This window comes from Notolepis coatsorum (genome assembly GCF_963971535.1).
Source record: "Notolepis coatsorum genome assembly, chromosome: 20".
In the NCBI taxonomy this organism is placed as follows: domain Eukaryota; kingdom Metazoa; phylum Chordata; class Actinopteri; order Aulopiformes; family Paralepididae; genus Notolepis; species Notolepis coatsorum.
In genome coordinates, this window is record NC_140184.1 from 9335018 (window position 1) to 9352927 (window position 17910).

The 17910-nt window shown below is 42.7% G+C and overlaps 1 protein-coding gene across 9 annotated transcripts in view; it reads left to right on the forward strand.

Annotated features, from left to right (window-relative positions):
• The window catches only part of herc1 (HECT and RLD domain containing E3 ubiquitin protein ligase family member 1), a 278250-nt gene that overhangs the window by 35891 nt on the left and 224449 nt on the right, over positions 1 to 17910 (forward strand). For all 9 annotated transcript variants that reach the window (XM_084337465.1, XM_084337470.1, XM_084337466.1 and 6 more), the window contains exons 3-8: positions 3682 to 3777; positions 4507 to 4701; positions 8155 to 8466; positions 10522 to 10618; positions 15715 to 15858; positions 16484 to 16611. In XM_084337465.1, coding sequence (XP_084193591.1) covers positions 3682 to 3777; positions 4507 to 4701; positions 8155 to 8466; positions 10522 to 10618; positions 15715 to 15858; positions 16484 to 16611 — 972 coding nt within the window. The remainder of the gene's footprint in view (positions 1 to 3681; positions 3778 to 4506; positions 4702 to 8154; positions 8467 to 10521; positions 10619 to 15714; positions 15859 to 16483; positions 16612 to 17910) is intronic.

Here is a 17910-nt window from a genome sequence, read left to right on the forward strand (position 1 = left end):
ATCTTCTTCTGCTGTGTTTATCTTCTTCAAATAGCGCAGCATATCTGCGGTGCTCTCTTCACTGAGAGGATGCCAGTATAGCGTTTTTTTTTTTTTTTAACATTCTGATATTTTCGCGGTTCTTGTATAGTGGTCTCATGCGACTGTCAATTATAATAAATATGGGCTGTTTTAAATTGTGTGAATAGTTGTTGTGAGTACTCGCACTATGTTTCAATATAATCCGTTTTACCATTCATTCATTATAAACACAGACGTAAGGTGTCCACCGCTCTAAGAAGGTAAAATTCTATCAACTTTTTTTTTAAGCTCCGGCCAAAATGCATGGTGACGTGTTGACCAATTTCGGAGGGGGATCCCAATGATATATCAATAAAAACGTACTGTCAGTTCATGTCCAAGGGATTATGTTCACGCGCACAGCAAGTATCACCAGTTCCTGGCATTTTTAACCTCTTTCTTTTTCGATGTCGAGATAAATTTGGGGTGTGATGCTGCTGCAGCGCGAGCTGTGGTTTGCTGATCAGAATGGTGGGCGGGAGCTGCAGCTGGATTAGCGTATCGCTGCGTTGGGAGCAGTGGTGCGTTATTGAAATCATCGGGGGTTGCACGCACCACGTGCACGCGCGCTCCCGGCGCATGCGCGCGCTCCCACGAATGCGCATTTAATGTCCCCTCGCTTGAGCACAGACTAAAGACAGTGCCTAATTGCCTCTACGAATGGAATGTAACACATGTCTTCACAACAAGTTAGGTGTGAATGTATCTGAGAACGTATTTAACACACCTGACGACCGGCGCTATTGATATGCAAATAGCGAGTACTTATCATGGGGTGGCACGGAGTGCAACCCCGTCCCATGAAGAACGCATGCCTGGTTGGGAGGCGGAGATAGTCATTGGATTCGGCAAATCACGCAACGTTTAGACTTCAGTGAACCCCACATGATAATGTTGCCGTCTCTGTCAACTAAGACAGTCAGCACGAGACACGCACCGTTTGACAGCAATATATGCGCACACTGACAGTCGGCTAGTTGACATTTCCTGTGAAAAATAAAAATCCTCTTCGTCCCTTTTGTGTCCCGGCAAAGATTTCTGTTCGTCCCAAATCAATATTTGATCGTCCAAGGGATGACGGGACATCGTTAGTCTCGAGCCCTGGCCTGTTGTTTTGACTATTTTGGTTCTCAAAGTGTCATTTTTAATAGCTATGTTTAACATTGAAGTGAACTGGCACTTCCGTACCACACATTACATCAGTCTTGACTCTTGACTAATACGGTGGTGAAGTTGAATACGGCAAATTTCAGTGAACAAAGCGAACCAGACCCCAAACTGGAGTGTGGACCGAATTTTTTACATTAACTGTTCCGTCCCTACTAAACGCTAAACCATAAAAACTATTTTTCAAAATTCTTTCATCCATCCAACCTGATGTTATCGTTGGGAATGGGTCTGAGCTCGCAAAAGGGCAAATACCGCCGCCTATCGTCTCCCGGATGATATTGCACATCATTGGATTGGATTGGCTGGGACTGTGCATCAAAAAAAAAGTTCGGTCCGGGTTTTGCTTCTCGGGCATGCAGTATCGTTGTACCACGTTGACTGGGGGGACTGGGAGCAGCGTGGATTATGTGTTTTGGACTATAACGTTGGATCAATGGACGCAATCGATATTTGGAATGGCGATCAGGAATTGGATTCATCTTTTTGCAGAACATCTGATGTGAGGACTCTATGTGACCAGTTTTGGGTTAATCGGATGTTTTTTTCATAGCGATCACAACATGTCTGTGTGTGTGCGTAGCAAGGCACGGATAAGCGATTTTTCAGCCCGCTTTTGTATCGTGCATAAGGACACATATACTATCGATAATCTAGCGTTTATTTGAAAACTATTCATAAATCAGCCGAAAAATTATTTGTTTTGTGTATTCCACTAAAGGGCTATTATCGCGTCTTTCTCTGGAATGACTAGAAATCTCAAACTATACTCGTATTCAAAACGGAAATGTACCGATGAAAAAACAATCCGTTTCGTACATGTTGACTGCAAACAAGTCATTGATAAGCGACGGGTGTATTAGACCCATAGCCATAATTTAAGATATATTTTAAGCACTCGCAAATTTCCCTCTCCTCCCATTGATTAAAGCGGTGGCGTGGTAGCCCTAATTTGGTCATATGGGTGTGGCGGTCAATGAGTTAATAGGCCTCTTTGTTTACGGTTTGATTGTCACTGATAAGACATGATAGAATAGAACATAGAATTCATGAAATTGGCAGGAAGTGCATAGTAAAGATAGTATTGATCAGTTGGTGAGTTATGGCTTTAACTTATCCAAACTCATTTAGGGTGTCTTCTCATTAGGAACGGGTGCTCCGCTCCGTCCTCGCTCCGTCCTCGAGTGCATGTGTATTTTTTGTCCACGAAAAATGGAGGCTCTAATTATTATTATTCATAGACTCTCGAGCAATAATGATTATTACAGTCTCCACGAAAAATACACCAGTGTATAGATATAAATGTTCCCGAAATAACGTGACCTGCTTCGACAGAATCTGTGCATTGGTTATCCAGATACATGAATTATCATCTCAGAATAAGTGGCTTTGTACGTGTTTTAGCTTATCTTTTACAGCTTACGTTTTGGGCAATAATTATTAGAGGCTCAATTTTTTTTCTATAGAAATAAATGCATTAGAACAAGAAACCAATGTATAGACATAGCAATGGCAAAAAAATTGCCAGGCCTAACTGTATGCGAGTCAGGGAAGTCTTGGGCTTGTAACGTGGCTTCATCTCGAAGTTTTCATTGAACCACTGAGCTGTTTGGTCTGAATCTGAACTTGCCAAATTGCCCATAAATATTGTTTTTGTGGGTATTTATTGTCCAGTTGTTGCTTTATGTTTTTATCTGCCCAAAATTCAAGCAAGCATGAAAGCATTACAGGTTGGGCGAGCTCCCGTAGCTCACCGCGTACCTCGGCGCTATTTCTGCGTCGGGGACAACCGTGCTCGTCACGGATCTGGGGTACACGAGTTCGATTCCCGGACCCGCCGTATTTTCTCAGTGTCTTCCCCTACTCTACATCCCATTCAACCTGTTTCTGTCGGTCATGCTTGACCAGAAAAGCGATAAACGCTAAAAAATAAAGTTAAAAAAAAAAAAAAGCATTACAGGTTTGCTTGCACACCACGCCCCGTTCTGTCGTCGGGGACGCTGGTGCGCACCCGAGACCACTTATTCCAGCGGTCCCGTCTTGGAGCGAATCAGCGTCCCCGGTGACGGGGGGGGAGCGTTCTCATCACACTTATTTTTGGTGCGATCATGCTCTGATTTGACCCCGAATGGCTAGTGTGAAAGCCCCCTTACACTTGAAGAGTTAGCCTCCCTGATATCTCATTTAAATGAGTAAATAGATGGGTTTTAAGTAGTTTTTTGAAGATATCTAGCGAGTTGGCTTCCCTGATGTTTTAGGGCAGTATGTTCCATAGTTTTGGGGCATAGTCGACAAAGGCTGCATCACCGATCTTCTTACGCAATGGCATACATGTTATTTCTGCAGCACAAAGCCCAATACGCTTTGAAATTATTGTCTATCTTTATATTGGCGCTAACTCAGGTGGTGTGTAGATTGCTATGCTCTAAATGTGTGTTCATGTTGTCGTCCCAGGGCTCCTCAGCGGATCGCAGCCAGTGGAGGGAACCCACACGCACCTCAGATGGCCTGTGCTCATTGTACGAGGCAGCGCTCTGTCTGTTTGAAGAGGTGAGACGTTCTTTCATCAAATGTCGGATTATGTATTGTCATAAACATTTGCTTAACAATACAAATCGGTACAATACAAATCATGTTTTTTTTGTATCTTGTAATTTTTTTTAACAGAAGGTATGTTGATGTAAAATCACCCAACATTTGTTAAAACGGTTTTTGAAAATGATAAAACACTTTGATCTCTGTCCCCCTGGAGATCAACAGAATCGAGCCGTGTCAGATATCCAGCTTCTTCTTGACGATATTGCATAATGTACTCTCCTCTGATTGGCCCATCAGTCACATCTAGCTGAGTGGTGTAAAGGACAACATGATTCTTAACAATCTATAGATGCGTTTCTTGTACACGTCAGACTCAGTGTGCGCGCCCATCAAGGGGGCAAAAAGGAACGTAATCCTGGTCAGAACATCAGGGCATACTACAATATATTCACAACAATCAATCCATGCCAAAGCTAGATATGTAAAAGGTGAAAGACAGCCATGCTGATTTGGCAAAGTGACATCCAGCCGTTTTAGTTTGAAACAACTTTTAGTCAGGGGAGTGCCAGGGCTTCTCCATAGAGCCCCGTCATACTTTTTTTAGCGCAGCAGCTCGTGCAGGTAAGGGGGCATTCCAACAAGCCTGGCAGTGGTTCAGGAGTTTCCTTCCACTCAAGACACGTCCCCCAGACACCATGTCAATCCCAAACAATAGCTCTTATTTAGATTGTTGTCCTGCAGGTGTGTAGGATGGCGTCGGACTACTCCCGTACCTGCGCCAGCCCGGACAGCATCCAGACGGGGGAGGCGCCCATGGTGTCGGAGACCTGCGAGGTGTACGTCTGGGGCAGCAACAGCAGCCATCAGCTGGTGGAAGGCACCCAGGAGAAGATCCTACAACCCAAGCTGGCCCCCAGCTTCGCTGACGCACAGACGGTAAGAGACCGCAGACGCATTGACCAGGGGCAACAGTGTGTGTGTGTTGCAGTCGTTCATTAACTCTTTGACTGCCACACTGTTTTTCTATCTTTACTCCCTGGAGCCAGCTTTTTTGCCCATTTTCACGATGTTTGCAGACCCATCATATATTCTATATTATAGCTATGGAGACAATAGTATGGCTCATTTGACAGGCACTATTTATACTCAAACAGGGAAAAAAACTTTTATTTCTACATGCCTTCGTTCGTGCACTATCCCATGCTAAAAATCGTCCCGTCTCAAAATAATCCAGTCTCATTTTCTGGAACGCAAGATATTATGTGTTTTGTGCAGCATGCACATTTCCGTGCGGGTTGCTCGCCTGAAACCTATAATATTTCCAGGTCAAAGGTAAACACGACCATATATAGAATGTTTCTATTCACAAAGCCACCCATTTATTTGACCAGTCTTAGGATAATCAGAGCTATTTTCACAGAGATATCAGCGTTTGCCCTATGTGTGTGTGTGTGTGTGTGCGATCAGGAAATGAGAAATATATTTAAATACAAAAATTAAAAAACATTTAAAATTTAACTTTTTTTTGTATCATTCCATTTGCTTAATGTCTGAAGGAGTCGACTGAAGGCTTCTTGTCCTCTGCAAAAGCATGCAATTGGTCCACTGATGGATACATCTTGATATTTGTCTAGTCTAGTGTGTTCATTAGATGGGTGAAATCCTCTTTCAGTGCCTCTGTGCCTGTTTTCGTAGGCAGTTAGCCTCTGGTATGCGTGCCATTAGCGTTAGCCAAGCTTCTAGGCCTCTTTTCTTTTGGAAAGATTTTTATTTTATTTTTAAACTTCATTTTTTAGCGTTTATCGCTTTTCTGGTCAAGCATGACCAACAGTTGTAGGGTGAAACGGGAGAGAGAGCAGGGGAAGACATTCTGCAAATGACGGCGAGTCCGGGAATCAAACTCGGAGTCAACCAGATCCGTGACGCAGCACGGTATTCCGCGACGCAGCGCGGTACATGGTGTGCTACTGGAGCACCCCTTGGAAATTTTTATTTTTATTTTTTTATATATATATTCGACTAATAGGTTGGCCAGTCGACTACGACTAATCGACTAATAGGGGTCAGCCCTAAAGTACACATATACTATCGATAATCTAGCATTTATTTGAAAACTATTCATAGGCCGAAAAATGATGCCAGAATATTCCAGTAAATGCCGATTATCACAGAATCTTTATATTTTCCTTAAATGAGGGCTTTTCAAAATGCTATAAAACGGAAATGAAGCGATAAAAAAAACAATCCGTTTCGACAATGTTTTTTTTTTATATATTTTTTTTTAGATATTTTTTATTATTATCTTTACCCACTACACCACCTAGCCGCCCTCGTTTCGACAATGTTGACTACAAACAAGTCATTGATAAACGATGGGCAGATTAGACACATAGCCATAATTTAAGACAGAGATTATGCGTTCACAACGCTATCATTGAAGTGGGTGGTGGCATTTAACGGGGGGAAGGTGCACCGAATGGCTGGTAATCAAAGTGTTAAGGGGCTGTGAAGAGAACCTTTCACGGTCTTAATGAATTCTGTTTCTGATAATTCTGTTAATATGCATATCAGTCGTGCATATTAATAAAAGGATGTGTTAATGGAAGCAGTGACACTTGGCTAAATTGATACAAGCTGATTAATTCCAAGTTAATTTTGTTCTGCATTTTGTACATTTTAGTTTTGTATGTTGTATAGTGTTTGGTCTTTTACTCTTTTACTGTATGAAGTACAATCTCTGGAGGGTCATACAGAACAAAGCATTTCACTGTAATGTACACGTTTTCAAGTTTTGTTTTATTTGTCACTACGGTACATGTACATTACAGAGAAATGCTTCATTCTGTATAAGCCCCCTGAGAATGTGCTTCATACAGTAAATATGTAAAAAGAATAAAGACCAAACACTATACAAAATATACAACAACGAGGTACACAAAGGCAAACCTTTTTAAAAATGAGGTATGGATGTATTGCAAATCTTGTAATAGATATATAATAATAATAATTATAATAATAATAATAATAATAATAATAATAATAATAATAATAATAATAATAATAATAATAATAATAATAATAATAATAATAATAATAATAATAATAATAATCTTGTAATAGATCAAATATGGTAAAGTGAATGTTAAAGCTGAGTTTGTTTGAAGTGAGTTGTGTGAATGTGTGTGCAATTTTACATTTACATTTACATTTAGTCATTTAGCTGACGCTTTTATCCAAAGTTCTGTACGACAAGTCATCAGGAAGGGTACAACCCTTATCAGCTGAGTAACAATGTTCATCAAAGTGTTGAGTGCTACAGTGTAGGTTAGTTTATTAGGACAAGTGCATGACGGTAAGGTTAGTTAGGGTTAGATTTTTTATATATTTTTTCAGATAATGGTTGAAGAATTGCGTCTTTAGTCGACGGCGAAAGATTGGACGGGTTTCGGCTGTCCTAACTGGGGTGGGTAGTTCATTCCACCATTGTGAGGCTAGGACTGAGAATAGGCGACTTCTCTTTAATGTGATGTGAGCAGAGAAGTTCAACTGGTCGTCGAGGACAACACCAAGGTTCTTGGCGTCTGGGACGCGGTCACAGCTGCATTCTCGACTGTGATGGAAAGGTCGGTCAGGGGGGAGGATTTGGCCGGCAGGTGGAGCAATTCTGTTTTGCTTAGGTTGAGTTTGAGGTGGTTGGTCGTCATCCAGGCGGAGATGTCGGACAGACAGGCCGAGATCCGCTCAGAGACGTGGATATCTGACGGAGGGAAGGAGAGGAAGAGTTGAGTATTATCGGCATAACAATGATACGAGAAGCCATGAGACGTGATAATGTTACCCAGTGATTTAGTGTAGAGGGAGAAGAGAAGGGGTCCTAGGACCGAGCCCTGGGGGACACCTGTCCGCAGGGGGCGGGTGGCCGACAGGGTCCCTCTCCATGACACTTGGTAGGAGCGGTCATTGAGGTATGATGTCAGCCATGTCAGCGCAGAGCCAGCCACTCCCATTCCTGCGAGGGCCGCGAGGAGGATCTGATGGTTGACTGTGCCCAAGGCTGCAGATAGATCTAGGAGAATCAGGACAGAGGAGAGGCCTTTCGCTTTTGCTAAGTGAAGTGCCTCTGTGACCGCAATGAGGGCCGTTTCTGTGGAGTGGCCAGTACGGAAGCCAGACTGATTAGGGTCTAGGAGGTCATTCTGTAAGAGATAAGCAGTAAGTTGGTTGGATACAGCACGTTCAAGTGTTTCTACGTTCAATTAACGTAGATGGATGGGTTAGTGTTGCACATGTACATCTACCCCAGGGCCATAAGTGCACCAAACTCGGCTAAGATCTAAGCAAAACAATCTCCTCCGAACTGTGATTCGGCCTCTTCCCCTCCATGCACAGATTGAGGCGGGCCAGTACTGCACCTTCGTGATCTCCTCCGACGGCTCTGTGCGCGCCTGCGGCAAGGGGAGCTACGGACGCCTGGGCCTCGGCGACTCCAACAACCAGTCCACGCTCAAGAAGCTGACCTTCGAACCCCACCGCGCAATCAAGAAGGTGTCTTCGTCCAAGGGCTCGGACGGCCACACGCTGGCCTTCACCACGGAGGGAGAGGTGTTCAGCTGGGGGGACGGGGACTACGGCAAGCTGGGCCACGGGAACAGCTCCACGCAGAAGTACCCCAAGCTGATCCAGGGCACGCTGCAGGGGAAGGTGAGGTCACCCTCAGGGGTCGACACGGGGGGGTGGGCAGCCTTTTATGGACATGCTGGAGAGATCTACCATTACCTGCCGCAATAGCCGCTGCTTTTAGGTGTTATACGCTGCTGATCAGAATAATGCAAACATATGAGTCAGTCATTTAATATTAATGATAGAAAATGTAATTACTTTCTGAAAAGTATCATGCACTTTATTATTATTATTGTTATTATTAGTAACAATAATAATAATAATACACTTTATTTATATAGTAACTTTCATACAAGAATTGCAGCCCAAAGTGCTTCACAGCAGTACAAAAAAGACATAAAATGAGCCCAAAATTGGCAGATCAAGAGCATTATTATCAAAATAATTGAAATGCTTTAAAATGCTGATGATAGCACTTGCTTCACATTTCAATACTGAGAATGAAAGAAGACACATTTCTCAGATTCTCTGATTTCAGAGGCAAAAAAAAGTAGCGGCTATTATTTTCACTTCAATATAAAATGAAGACTACAGAAAAGTCTGATTGCACAACGCACAATAATTAATACATTGCAAAGTAATTCATTCAGTTGGTCAAAGTCAGGCAATCTTATTTCAGAGGCATTTCATTTGTGTGCATATGGGTGTCTTTACTGTCTTATGAATTGCTTATTATAATGGGTTAGGGGTAAGTGTGTGTGGGGTCAATTCCAGTTAATATGACTTTATAATCATTTCCTTTTTGTAGTTACTTTGTGTAAATATCAAATTTCCATTCTAAATAAATCCATTTTGGGGCACAACAGAATTTGTTAAACGTAAAAAGAGGACGAATACTTTTATGCAACTGTATGTCCACTATCTATAAACAAGTCTGTAACAAAGTAATCTAATGTTTGAAACTGCATCATTTGATATTGATTGACTGTATAGTTGGCATTAGCTGAGGCAGCTGTCTGAACACTGGGGGTAAAGGGGGGGGGGGGGGGGGCATCAATCAAACCTCATACTTTGAATATTCATGTAGACAGGCTGACAGGGGTGTAAAAAGTACCCAGAAATTATACTTAAGGGAAAGTATGGGTACCGTCTCAAAATCGTACTCAAGTCAAAGTCAGAGTATCTGGCTAAAACACACTTGAGTCAAATCTAAAAGTTTCTACTTTTAAATGTACTTGAGTATTAAAAAGTAAAAGTAATTTTTTTTTTCGGACTGTATTCTTCTGATAGCAGGTGTTTAATCTAAGATCCCCTCTTTCTAGTCTTGCACAAGGACCAATCAGCATGGGTATGGGCGGGTTCATTTTCCATTGATGGGGATTTGATTGGCTGTTTTTAAATAAAGTGCGGCCGCAGGATTAATAACGTTAACATTAGTTCGGCCAGACGGCCACAGAAAGAAATATACTAATTAAAATGGTTGGACCTGCAAGATTTGTACTTTGTAGGTCTGCATTTTAAATGTAAGGAGTAAAAAGTACGTTTTTTTTCTCTGAAATGTAATTGAGTAAAAGTACAAGTATACAAACCTAATAATACTCGAGTAAAGTACAAATCCCCAAAAACAATACTTAATGTCATAGACATTAACAGATCCTTACTTGAGTAATTGTAGTTCGTTACAATACTTAAGTACTTTACACCCCTGCATGTAGACCACAAAGGCGTGCCATGAACTCATCATTTACGAGGGTTGGGGCGTCCTGGTGGCTTAACGAGCTAACAGGGAAGCTACACGGTGCAGCAGTTAAAGTTAAACGGTGGGGATGGGGGGGAATGGGGTGACAGTGGCTCGGGAGGTAGAGCGGTAGTCTGGTTCCCGGTTCGATTCCCGGGGGGAGCGTGTCGATGTGTCCTTGAGCAAGACACTTAACCCCTAACTGCTCCCGATGAGCAGGTCCGCACCTTGCATGGTCGCCTCTGCCGTCGGTGTGTGTGAATGTGCGAGTGAATGGGTAAAATGTGAGGAACAAATTGTAAAGCGCTTTGGATAAAGTTGTGTGAGCTCTCGGGTGGGGGTCTGTGATATTGATGTAAACATTACTGAAGTGTACTTTGTGTTTTGTGTCCCGTCAGGTGGTGGTCTGTGTGTCAGCTGGCTACAGACACAGCGCTGCAGTCAGCGAGGACGGAGAGTTGTACACATGGGGAGAAGGAGATTTTGGAAGATTAGGTAAAATTGCCTACTTGACTTTCATGCTTGACAATATTCTTTCGTTTTTTTTATCGTTATTATAATTAATTTTTAGATGCAAAGCACTTCCAAAACCTGCAGTGTCACTAACTCACACATTTACTCACACGTTTTCTCGCGGTTAGCCACTCTGCCCCTAGTGGCGCCTCAACGGACATGACACTTTGTGTGAGACCAGTTCCTGTTCGCCGACGACGTCATGACAAATATGTGCGTGCAGACCAGGGTTTCCGTTCGAAAATATTGGTGCCGGTCTCCGTGTCCGGCAAGATTTCAATCTGCCGGTCAAATGGGAGAAATTCCGGTCAGAGTTTATTGAGCTTAAAAACAATTGATAGGCAGGCTATATAAAGAATTACATCCTCAAGGCATGTAGATTTATAATATTTTAACTTAAAACTAGGCTACTTTTGCGTATACAGTCATTATATTCCAAATAAAATAAGTCCCGAGACTCCGTGCTGCTGCTCACTTTAAATCAAATAGGTGTCTGTGGGGTCGGCCCGACATTAATAAACAGCAGTGTGTTATAATCACATTTTTATGAGCTAACGAATTCCGTTATATTGGACATTTGTATTAATTATATCAAGCGAATAACTGAGAAATTTGGCAGAGAGAGACGGCAACATTATCGTGAAATATAAACGTTGCGTGATGACTATTATATCTCCGCCTCCCAGTCCCAACGAAGAACATACCAGTAGTATGCAACTGCAGAGCCGCAGAGCCAGCGGCGCTCTCATCCCGGTCTGGGGACCGCTCAGCAGCGCCACCCACCCAACAGCTGAATTGCCAATGGCTGAATTGGAGTATTGCACTGTGCGGAGTGTGCGCGCACAACTGTCAGCTCTGCGGCTCTGCAGTTGCATGCTTCTCGCAAATCTAGCTCCCGCTGCCTAACCCAAATGAATCTCGACATCGCTTCACCAATAGTCGTTATCAGAACACTACACACATATCATAATAGAACACACATCGTTGTCATTATTAGACCTGCTTGGTGAAGCAACAATGAAACAAATGTAGCTATTTTAATACAATTCAAATTGTGCTTAGAGGGAATTATTTTCACCGGACATTATGACCGGAGAGATTAAATATGGCGGACTTCAACAGATTTTGCCGGTCAAAAACCGGTAATTACCGGACAACGGAAACCCTGGTGCTGACCCAATGCACAAAGGAACGTAATCCTGGTCAGAACAACGGGGCAGACTACAATATATTTGCATTTGTTAGCCATGTTAGCGATCTAAACAATCAATCCATGCCAAAGCTAGATATGTAAAAGGTGAACGACTCACAGCCATGCTGGTTTGGCAAAATGACATTCAGCCGTTTTCGTTTGAAACTACTTGTAGTCAGGGGAGTGCCATAGAGCCCCATTGTACTTCTTTTGGCGCAGCAGCTCGCACAGGTCTGAGCAGTGGCGGCTGGCCACTAGGGGCGCTCGGGCGCCGCCCCCCCTGGTTAAAAGAGAGAAGAACAAGAAATATTTTTTTTATATTTTTTTGTTTTATAGCCCTATAAATAATATAAACATGTCATTTTAAGTATGTTTGTGTTTCCAATGCACAATATAACGTTAATATATCAAATATAAATACTCGTTTTCCTGAACAGGAAGTGACTCACTGTCTGATAGAGAATACGTTCCGTTACCGTAGCCGCATTTCTCCTCGCTGCATTTCTCTCGGGCTAGACGCAATAGCGCTCTGAGTGCGCGTGCACACCGTGCACTGTTTCATCGCTGTATCCGTCGCAGCCAATCGGTGCGTAACGCGCTGTGCGTTGAAATATGATGTATTATGATGGAAGCCGGGCGCGATTTGAAGCGGTCTAAGCAAGCCGACGTCCGTTTTTTTCCGTAGCCACATTTCGCGGAGACGCTCTCTGATTGGCTGACGTCAGTTTCTACACTGGTTAAGCCACTCTTCGTTCGAAGTAGGTTAAGGACAAGGTAATGTTAGAGTTTGTCTTAGAGCGTGACGGCAAGTTCTTTCGACGGTTAAGCTTAGGCACTCTTTCAAAGTTGGTTAAGGTTAGAGTTTGTCTTAGAGCATGGCGATAGAACGCCAGGTAGTTTGCAGGCTGTTCGACGCGGAAATGGGCAAAGACAGACTCATTCATTGAATTCATCACAGTACTGTTGTGTTGTGCTAACAAGCTAATCTGGATGCAGTCTGGACAGAGTGGATAACTGGATATACATCAACAGTCTGGGGACAACAGTGGACATTATACACTTTATCAAGCCCTCCTCGACCACGTAGCCCTCCTAATAGACAGTCTCCTCCCCACCCCATGTACATATTCCCTCCCCGCCGTATGGATATTTTTCTCCCACCCACCCACCCCCTCCTAATGTACAGTCCCCTCCCCATCATATGTATATACTCTGTCAGGATCTAGGGGTAACAGTACTGTATATTTGAATACCGTTTATGTCACAAATGTATCGGTACTAAATACCTATATGTCCCTATGCCATAAATGTCATGTATGTTGTGTATGTCATAAATGTCTATATGAATTGAAAATGGGGGACCCTGATGGAAACAAGACAAACGTCTTTTTCAGGTCTGCATCCCCTTAACAATTGTATGTATTGAGCCATACTGTATTGTACCCATTCTGCAATCTGTTAAATAAAGTTTTCATTCATTCATTCACGTAAACAGTGAGTTAATTCGGTCTCTCTCTCGCTCTCTCCCTCTCTCTCTCTCTCTATCTCTCGCTCGCTCGCTCGCTCTCTCTCGCTCTCTCTCGCTCTCTCTCTCTCTCTCTCTCTCTCTCTCTCTCTCTCTCTCTCTCTCTCTCTCTCAAAGCGTGTTAATTTTCGAGAGAGAGAGAGAGAGTTGAGATCGGGGTGTGAGTGTTTGGAAACATAGCTGCATGGACTCTGTGATCATATTGATTGATGGCAATGGTGATAGTTGTACTGTAACTGTACCTACTTAAATATCCGTATGCTTTTCGTTTCACCGATGCTCTCTGACGCACACAGTAGTGTGTGGTTTCGCGATGCGTGCGCACGCGCGTGTTTGTGTGCAGTGTGTGGTATTGTGCTACCTTGGTACATGTACATTTTTGGTATCGATCGACCCCCCTGGAGAAAAATTCACGAGCCGCCACTGGGTCTGAGACGACTTAGTCACGTGACTCAGTTGGTATTGCTGATTGGCTCGAACACGGTATGTTTGTAAACAGCGAACAGGTCTATTCACTTCTCCGTCATGTAATGTGAGGTACAGATGCGTAAGTGATTGTTAACAATGTTGAAATGGCAAAAAACACCATCGGAATTACAAATCACAAGCTCATGATTACCAGTGGGGATGGACCGCTAACGCTAGCGCACCAAGCTAGCGTGTATTTCCGGGAACTAAAGCATTCATTCTGAAAGTTAATCACTGATGCTTGAAATGTGTGAAACAACAACATGGCACAAAACGTTGCTACCATGTAACATCTCCAGTCTCTCTTTCTTCATCTTTCTGTTCTGTTCTCCCAGCTGTTAACAGACTGTTATGCTACCTAGGCTAGCTACCTGTACCCAGCATGCCATTCAGCAGTGTAACAGTTAATGGGGTCCCCTCTTAATACACAAGTTGGCGGTAAAAACAAAAGTATATTTTTTTAGACTAAACAATATTTGCATAAACTAATAGATGTTTTACAATTTAACGACTATTCAAAAATCGATGCCCATCTCTCGGATTGTTTTTCATCGCCTTAGTTTTCGCGTTTTATTTTTTATTTAACCTTTATTTCACCAGGTAAGAAGCTTGAGCTCAAAGAAATACATGGAAATGAATTAGTCATTAGCTCATTGAAATGCGTTCATAGCGATCCATGAAAAAAAGATGGTGGCGAGGTGAATAAGGCGAATGCGAGAATGAATGAATCAATGAATGATTTTTTTTACAAAGCATAGTAGTAGAACTTCCAAAAAAAAAAAAAAAAAAAATGACTCAAAAGGTGTAGGCTGAAGCCGAGGCTTATAATTGCCTACCCTTTTTACATTACATTACACTATTTACACAAAACAATCAAATACAAAAAAGAAACATAATTCAGTATATCATTTAGCAAAGGTTACAAACGTTTCATAGTTTTATGTAAAAAAACGTATACACTTTCTTTTTTTAAATACTTTTTCTTTTTTATATATGTTCTTTTTTCTTTTTCCCTTTGTCACTATTTGAACACAGCTATGTTATAGATGAAATATAACTAGGATAATAATGAGGTTTTATATTTATGTATCACCTTATATTTGAATAATTTCTTAAAAGTATGTAGCGAACGGGCGGCTACGTGGCGTAGTGGGCAAGGCGCTCGCCACGAATGCAGAAACGCTGGGCTCGCCTGTTCGAGCCCAGCGCTCCACATTGCTTTCAGTTTAGCTGGTCGTTCATACTAATACACATTGGCCGTATTAGGGGGTGGGAAACTGATGGGTGGGGATCGGGCGTTGTGGACAGCGACTCCTACAGGTCGGTTGGTGCGCCTGCGCAGTAGAATCAGGAAGTGTCGGGGGCAGCGTGAGCCTCCCACGCGTTACTCCTCGCCACTGAGAGATCGAGCTGCGCAGGTGAAAAGATGCGACTGCTGTTACCTCAAGTACCGGAGGGGACTTGTGCTATGTATGACTTAGTCCACATTGCAGCCGGCTTGTGGGAGGCAAGAAACAGCGTTCGTGACAGGGGAGGGTTGAATTGGATGATACGAAATTGGGATGGGAGAAAAATATAGAAAATGGGAGAAAAAGTGGATAAAAAAATAAGTATGTACTAGCGAACTACACATTTTTACTTCTTTGTCAAAGCTATTCCATAATTTTGCCCCTTTAACAGATACACATCGACTTTTTATAATTGTATTTGTCCTTGCCTTTGCGATATTGAATACACAAGTTCCCCTAAGTCTATATCGGCTCTCTCTAGTCTGGAACAACTTCTGAATGCCACTTGGAAGTGAGAAGGCTTTGCATCTATGACTCTTGGCTTGCTAGTAGGATACATGACTGGTGTTTGACAGATTGCCTTCTTTGGTGCGTCGGCGTGCAGGTCATGGTGACAGTAACAGCAGAAACATTCCTACCCTGGTTAAAGACATCAGCAATGTGGGCGAGGTGTCGTGCGGTAGCTCACACACCATCGCCTTGTCAAAAGATGGACGCACCGTCTGGTCATTTGGAGGAGGAGACAATGGTGAGTGATGCCTGGTCATTCTGTTACTTATCTATTCAAACCTCAGACTTATGAATTTACCCGGTCTACCAGACGAGCATAATGAACCGAAAATGTGTACATTTTATTTTTTATACATTTTTTATTAAAAAGGTGCTATAGATAACATTCAGACACTATATGTCGCACTAGAGCACCAGCATGTCGTGTATCCAATCATGTGCATTCCACGTGGGGAGATGGGAAGTAGGGAGTGGATACATGTAAACAACAACATTCACTTTTGGACCCACCAAAATGTTTTTAAATTATAAATTCATTGATAAAAAAAAAATCTTATTGTGCATGTTTTTGAAAGCTCTGGATATTTTCTACTCTACATACATTTTTTATCTATTGCACCTTTAATGTTTTTAATTGTCTTGAGTTTCCTTGATGCATAATGTCTTTAAACTTCAATCTAAAATCTATTTCAGATTTACTTAATTTGAGTTTCAGTATTCAGAACATTTCATTTAGCCAAACAACCGCCATCCCCACTGGATAAGATAAACCATATTGTCAGTATCTTATCTCTCTCTAAGCTTGTATATATATACACACACATCTGCACGTTCAACGTTAATATGGTAACGTCTTCCTGCAGGGAAACTGGGCCACGGCGACACCAACCGAGTCTACAAGCCCAAGGTGGTGGAGGCCTTGCAGGGGATGTTCATCAGGAAGGTGTGTGCGGGGAGCCAGTCATCCCTTGCCCTCACCTCTACTGGACAGGTAGGGCCACATCTCTGGGATTATAAGCCTGACACAAGAATAATAATAATAATAATAATAATAATAATAATAATAATTAATTGCATTTATATAGCGCTTCTCTAGACACTCAAAGCTCTTTACAATGTAGGGTGGAAATTGCCTCCTTCACCACCACTGGTAGCACCCAACCTTGGGCTACAGGCTCAATGGCTGCCATACACTGGCACCAGGCACACATCACACTACACAATGGCTGAACGGCTCAGGATACAGGGATTGATATCAGTCAATTAAGGGGAAGGGATGATTAGGTGGCCTTGATGTCAGAGACCTGATTGGGAATTTGGCCAGGAACATCGGGGAACCCCCTACTCTTTACAATAGGCATCCTGGGTTCTTTAACGACCTAATTCAGTCAGGACCTCTGTTTAGCGTCTCATCGGAAGGACGGCACTCGCAGCTGTACGGTGTCCCTATCACTGTAACAGGGGCATTGTTACTGACAAGTCCAGAGGACAGTGCCCCCTGCTGGACAACAACACCACTTTCCGACAGAAGCCTTGACCGGGGCTCGAACCGGTGATCTTCCGATCATGTGTCCTGAGCTCTACTCATGTAGCCAATAGCTGTGTTCTGTGTTTTGGGAGGCCTGAAACGCATACGAGAACGCTTCACATCTATGACTCTAGGCTTGCTAGTAGGATATAGGGCTGGGTATCGCCACTGATTTCCCGAATTGATTAGATTCACAAGATCCCAAATCGATTTTTTTTTAAGATGGATCTTGGGATTTTATAAATTGATAATCGCTAATTCAAATGATTGATTCCGAATCAGGAAAATAGATTTTTTTTTAACCCAACCCTAGTAGGACACATGACTGGTGTTTGACAGGTTGCCTTCTCTGGTACGTCACAGCCCAAACATTCCTACCCTGGTTAAAGACATCGGCAATGTGGGCGAGGTGTTTGACCTAGGGGCATATTTAAAAGGTGTCTTCAGTGAGGATATACTCTGCCGTTGGCTACAGTTTTTTAACAACATACCTTCCCTTCATAAACCAGGGCCACACCTCTTCTGTATCCTCATCGAGCCGGTTTCTAGCTTGGACGTTTGAAGGGTTTGCAATTTTCTGCATTGGAATAGAGGCCTTGCACAGAATGTTATAGTATAGTTATTTGTCTTCCAACATGGCTGCCTGTAACCACTGACATTGAGAGAAAATACCTAATTTCTGTGCAGTGGTAGAGTATGTAGAACATTGGAAAAGCATTATATTCCTGTTCCACTATGACTTGTTTATAAGATCCAGTCATA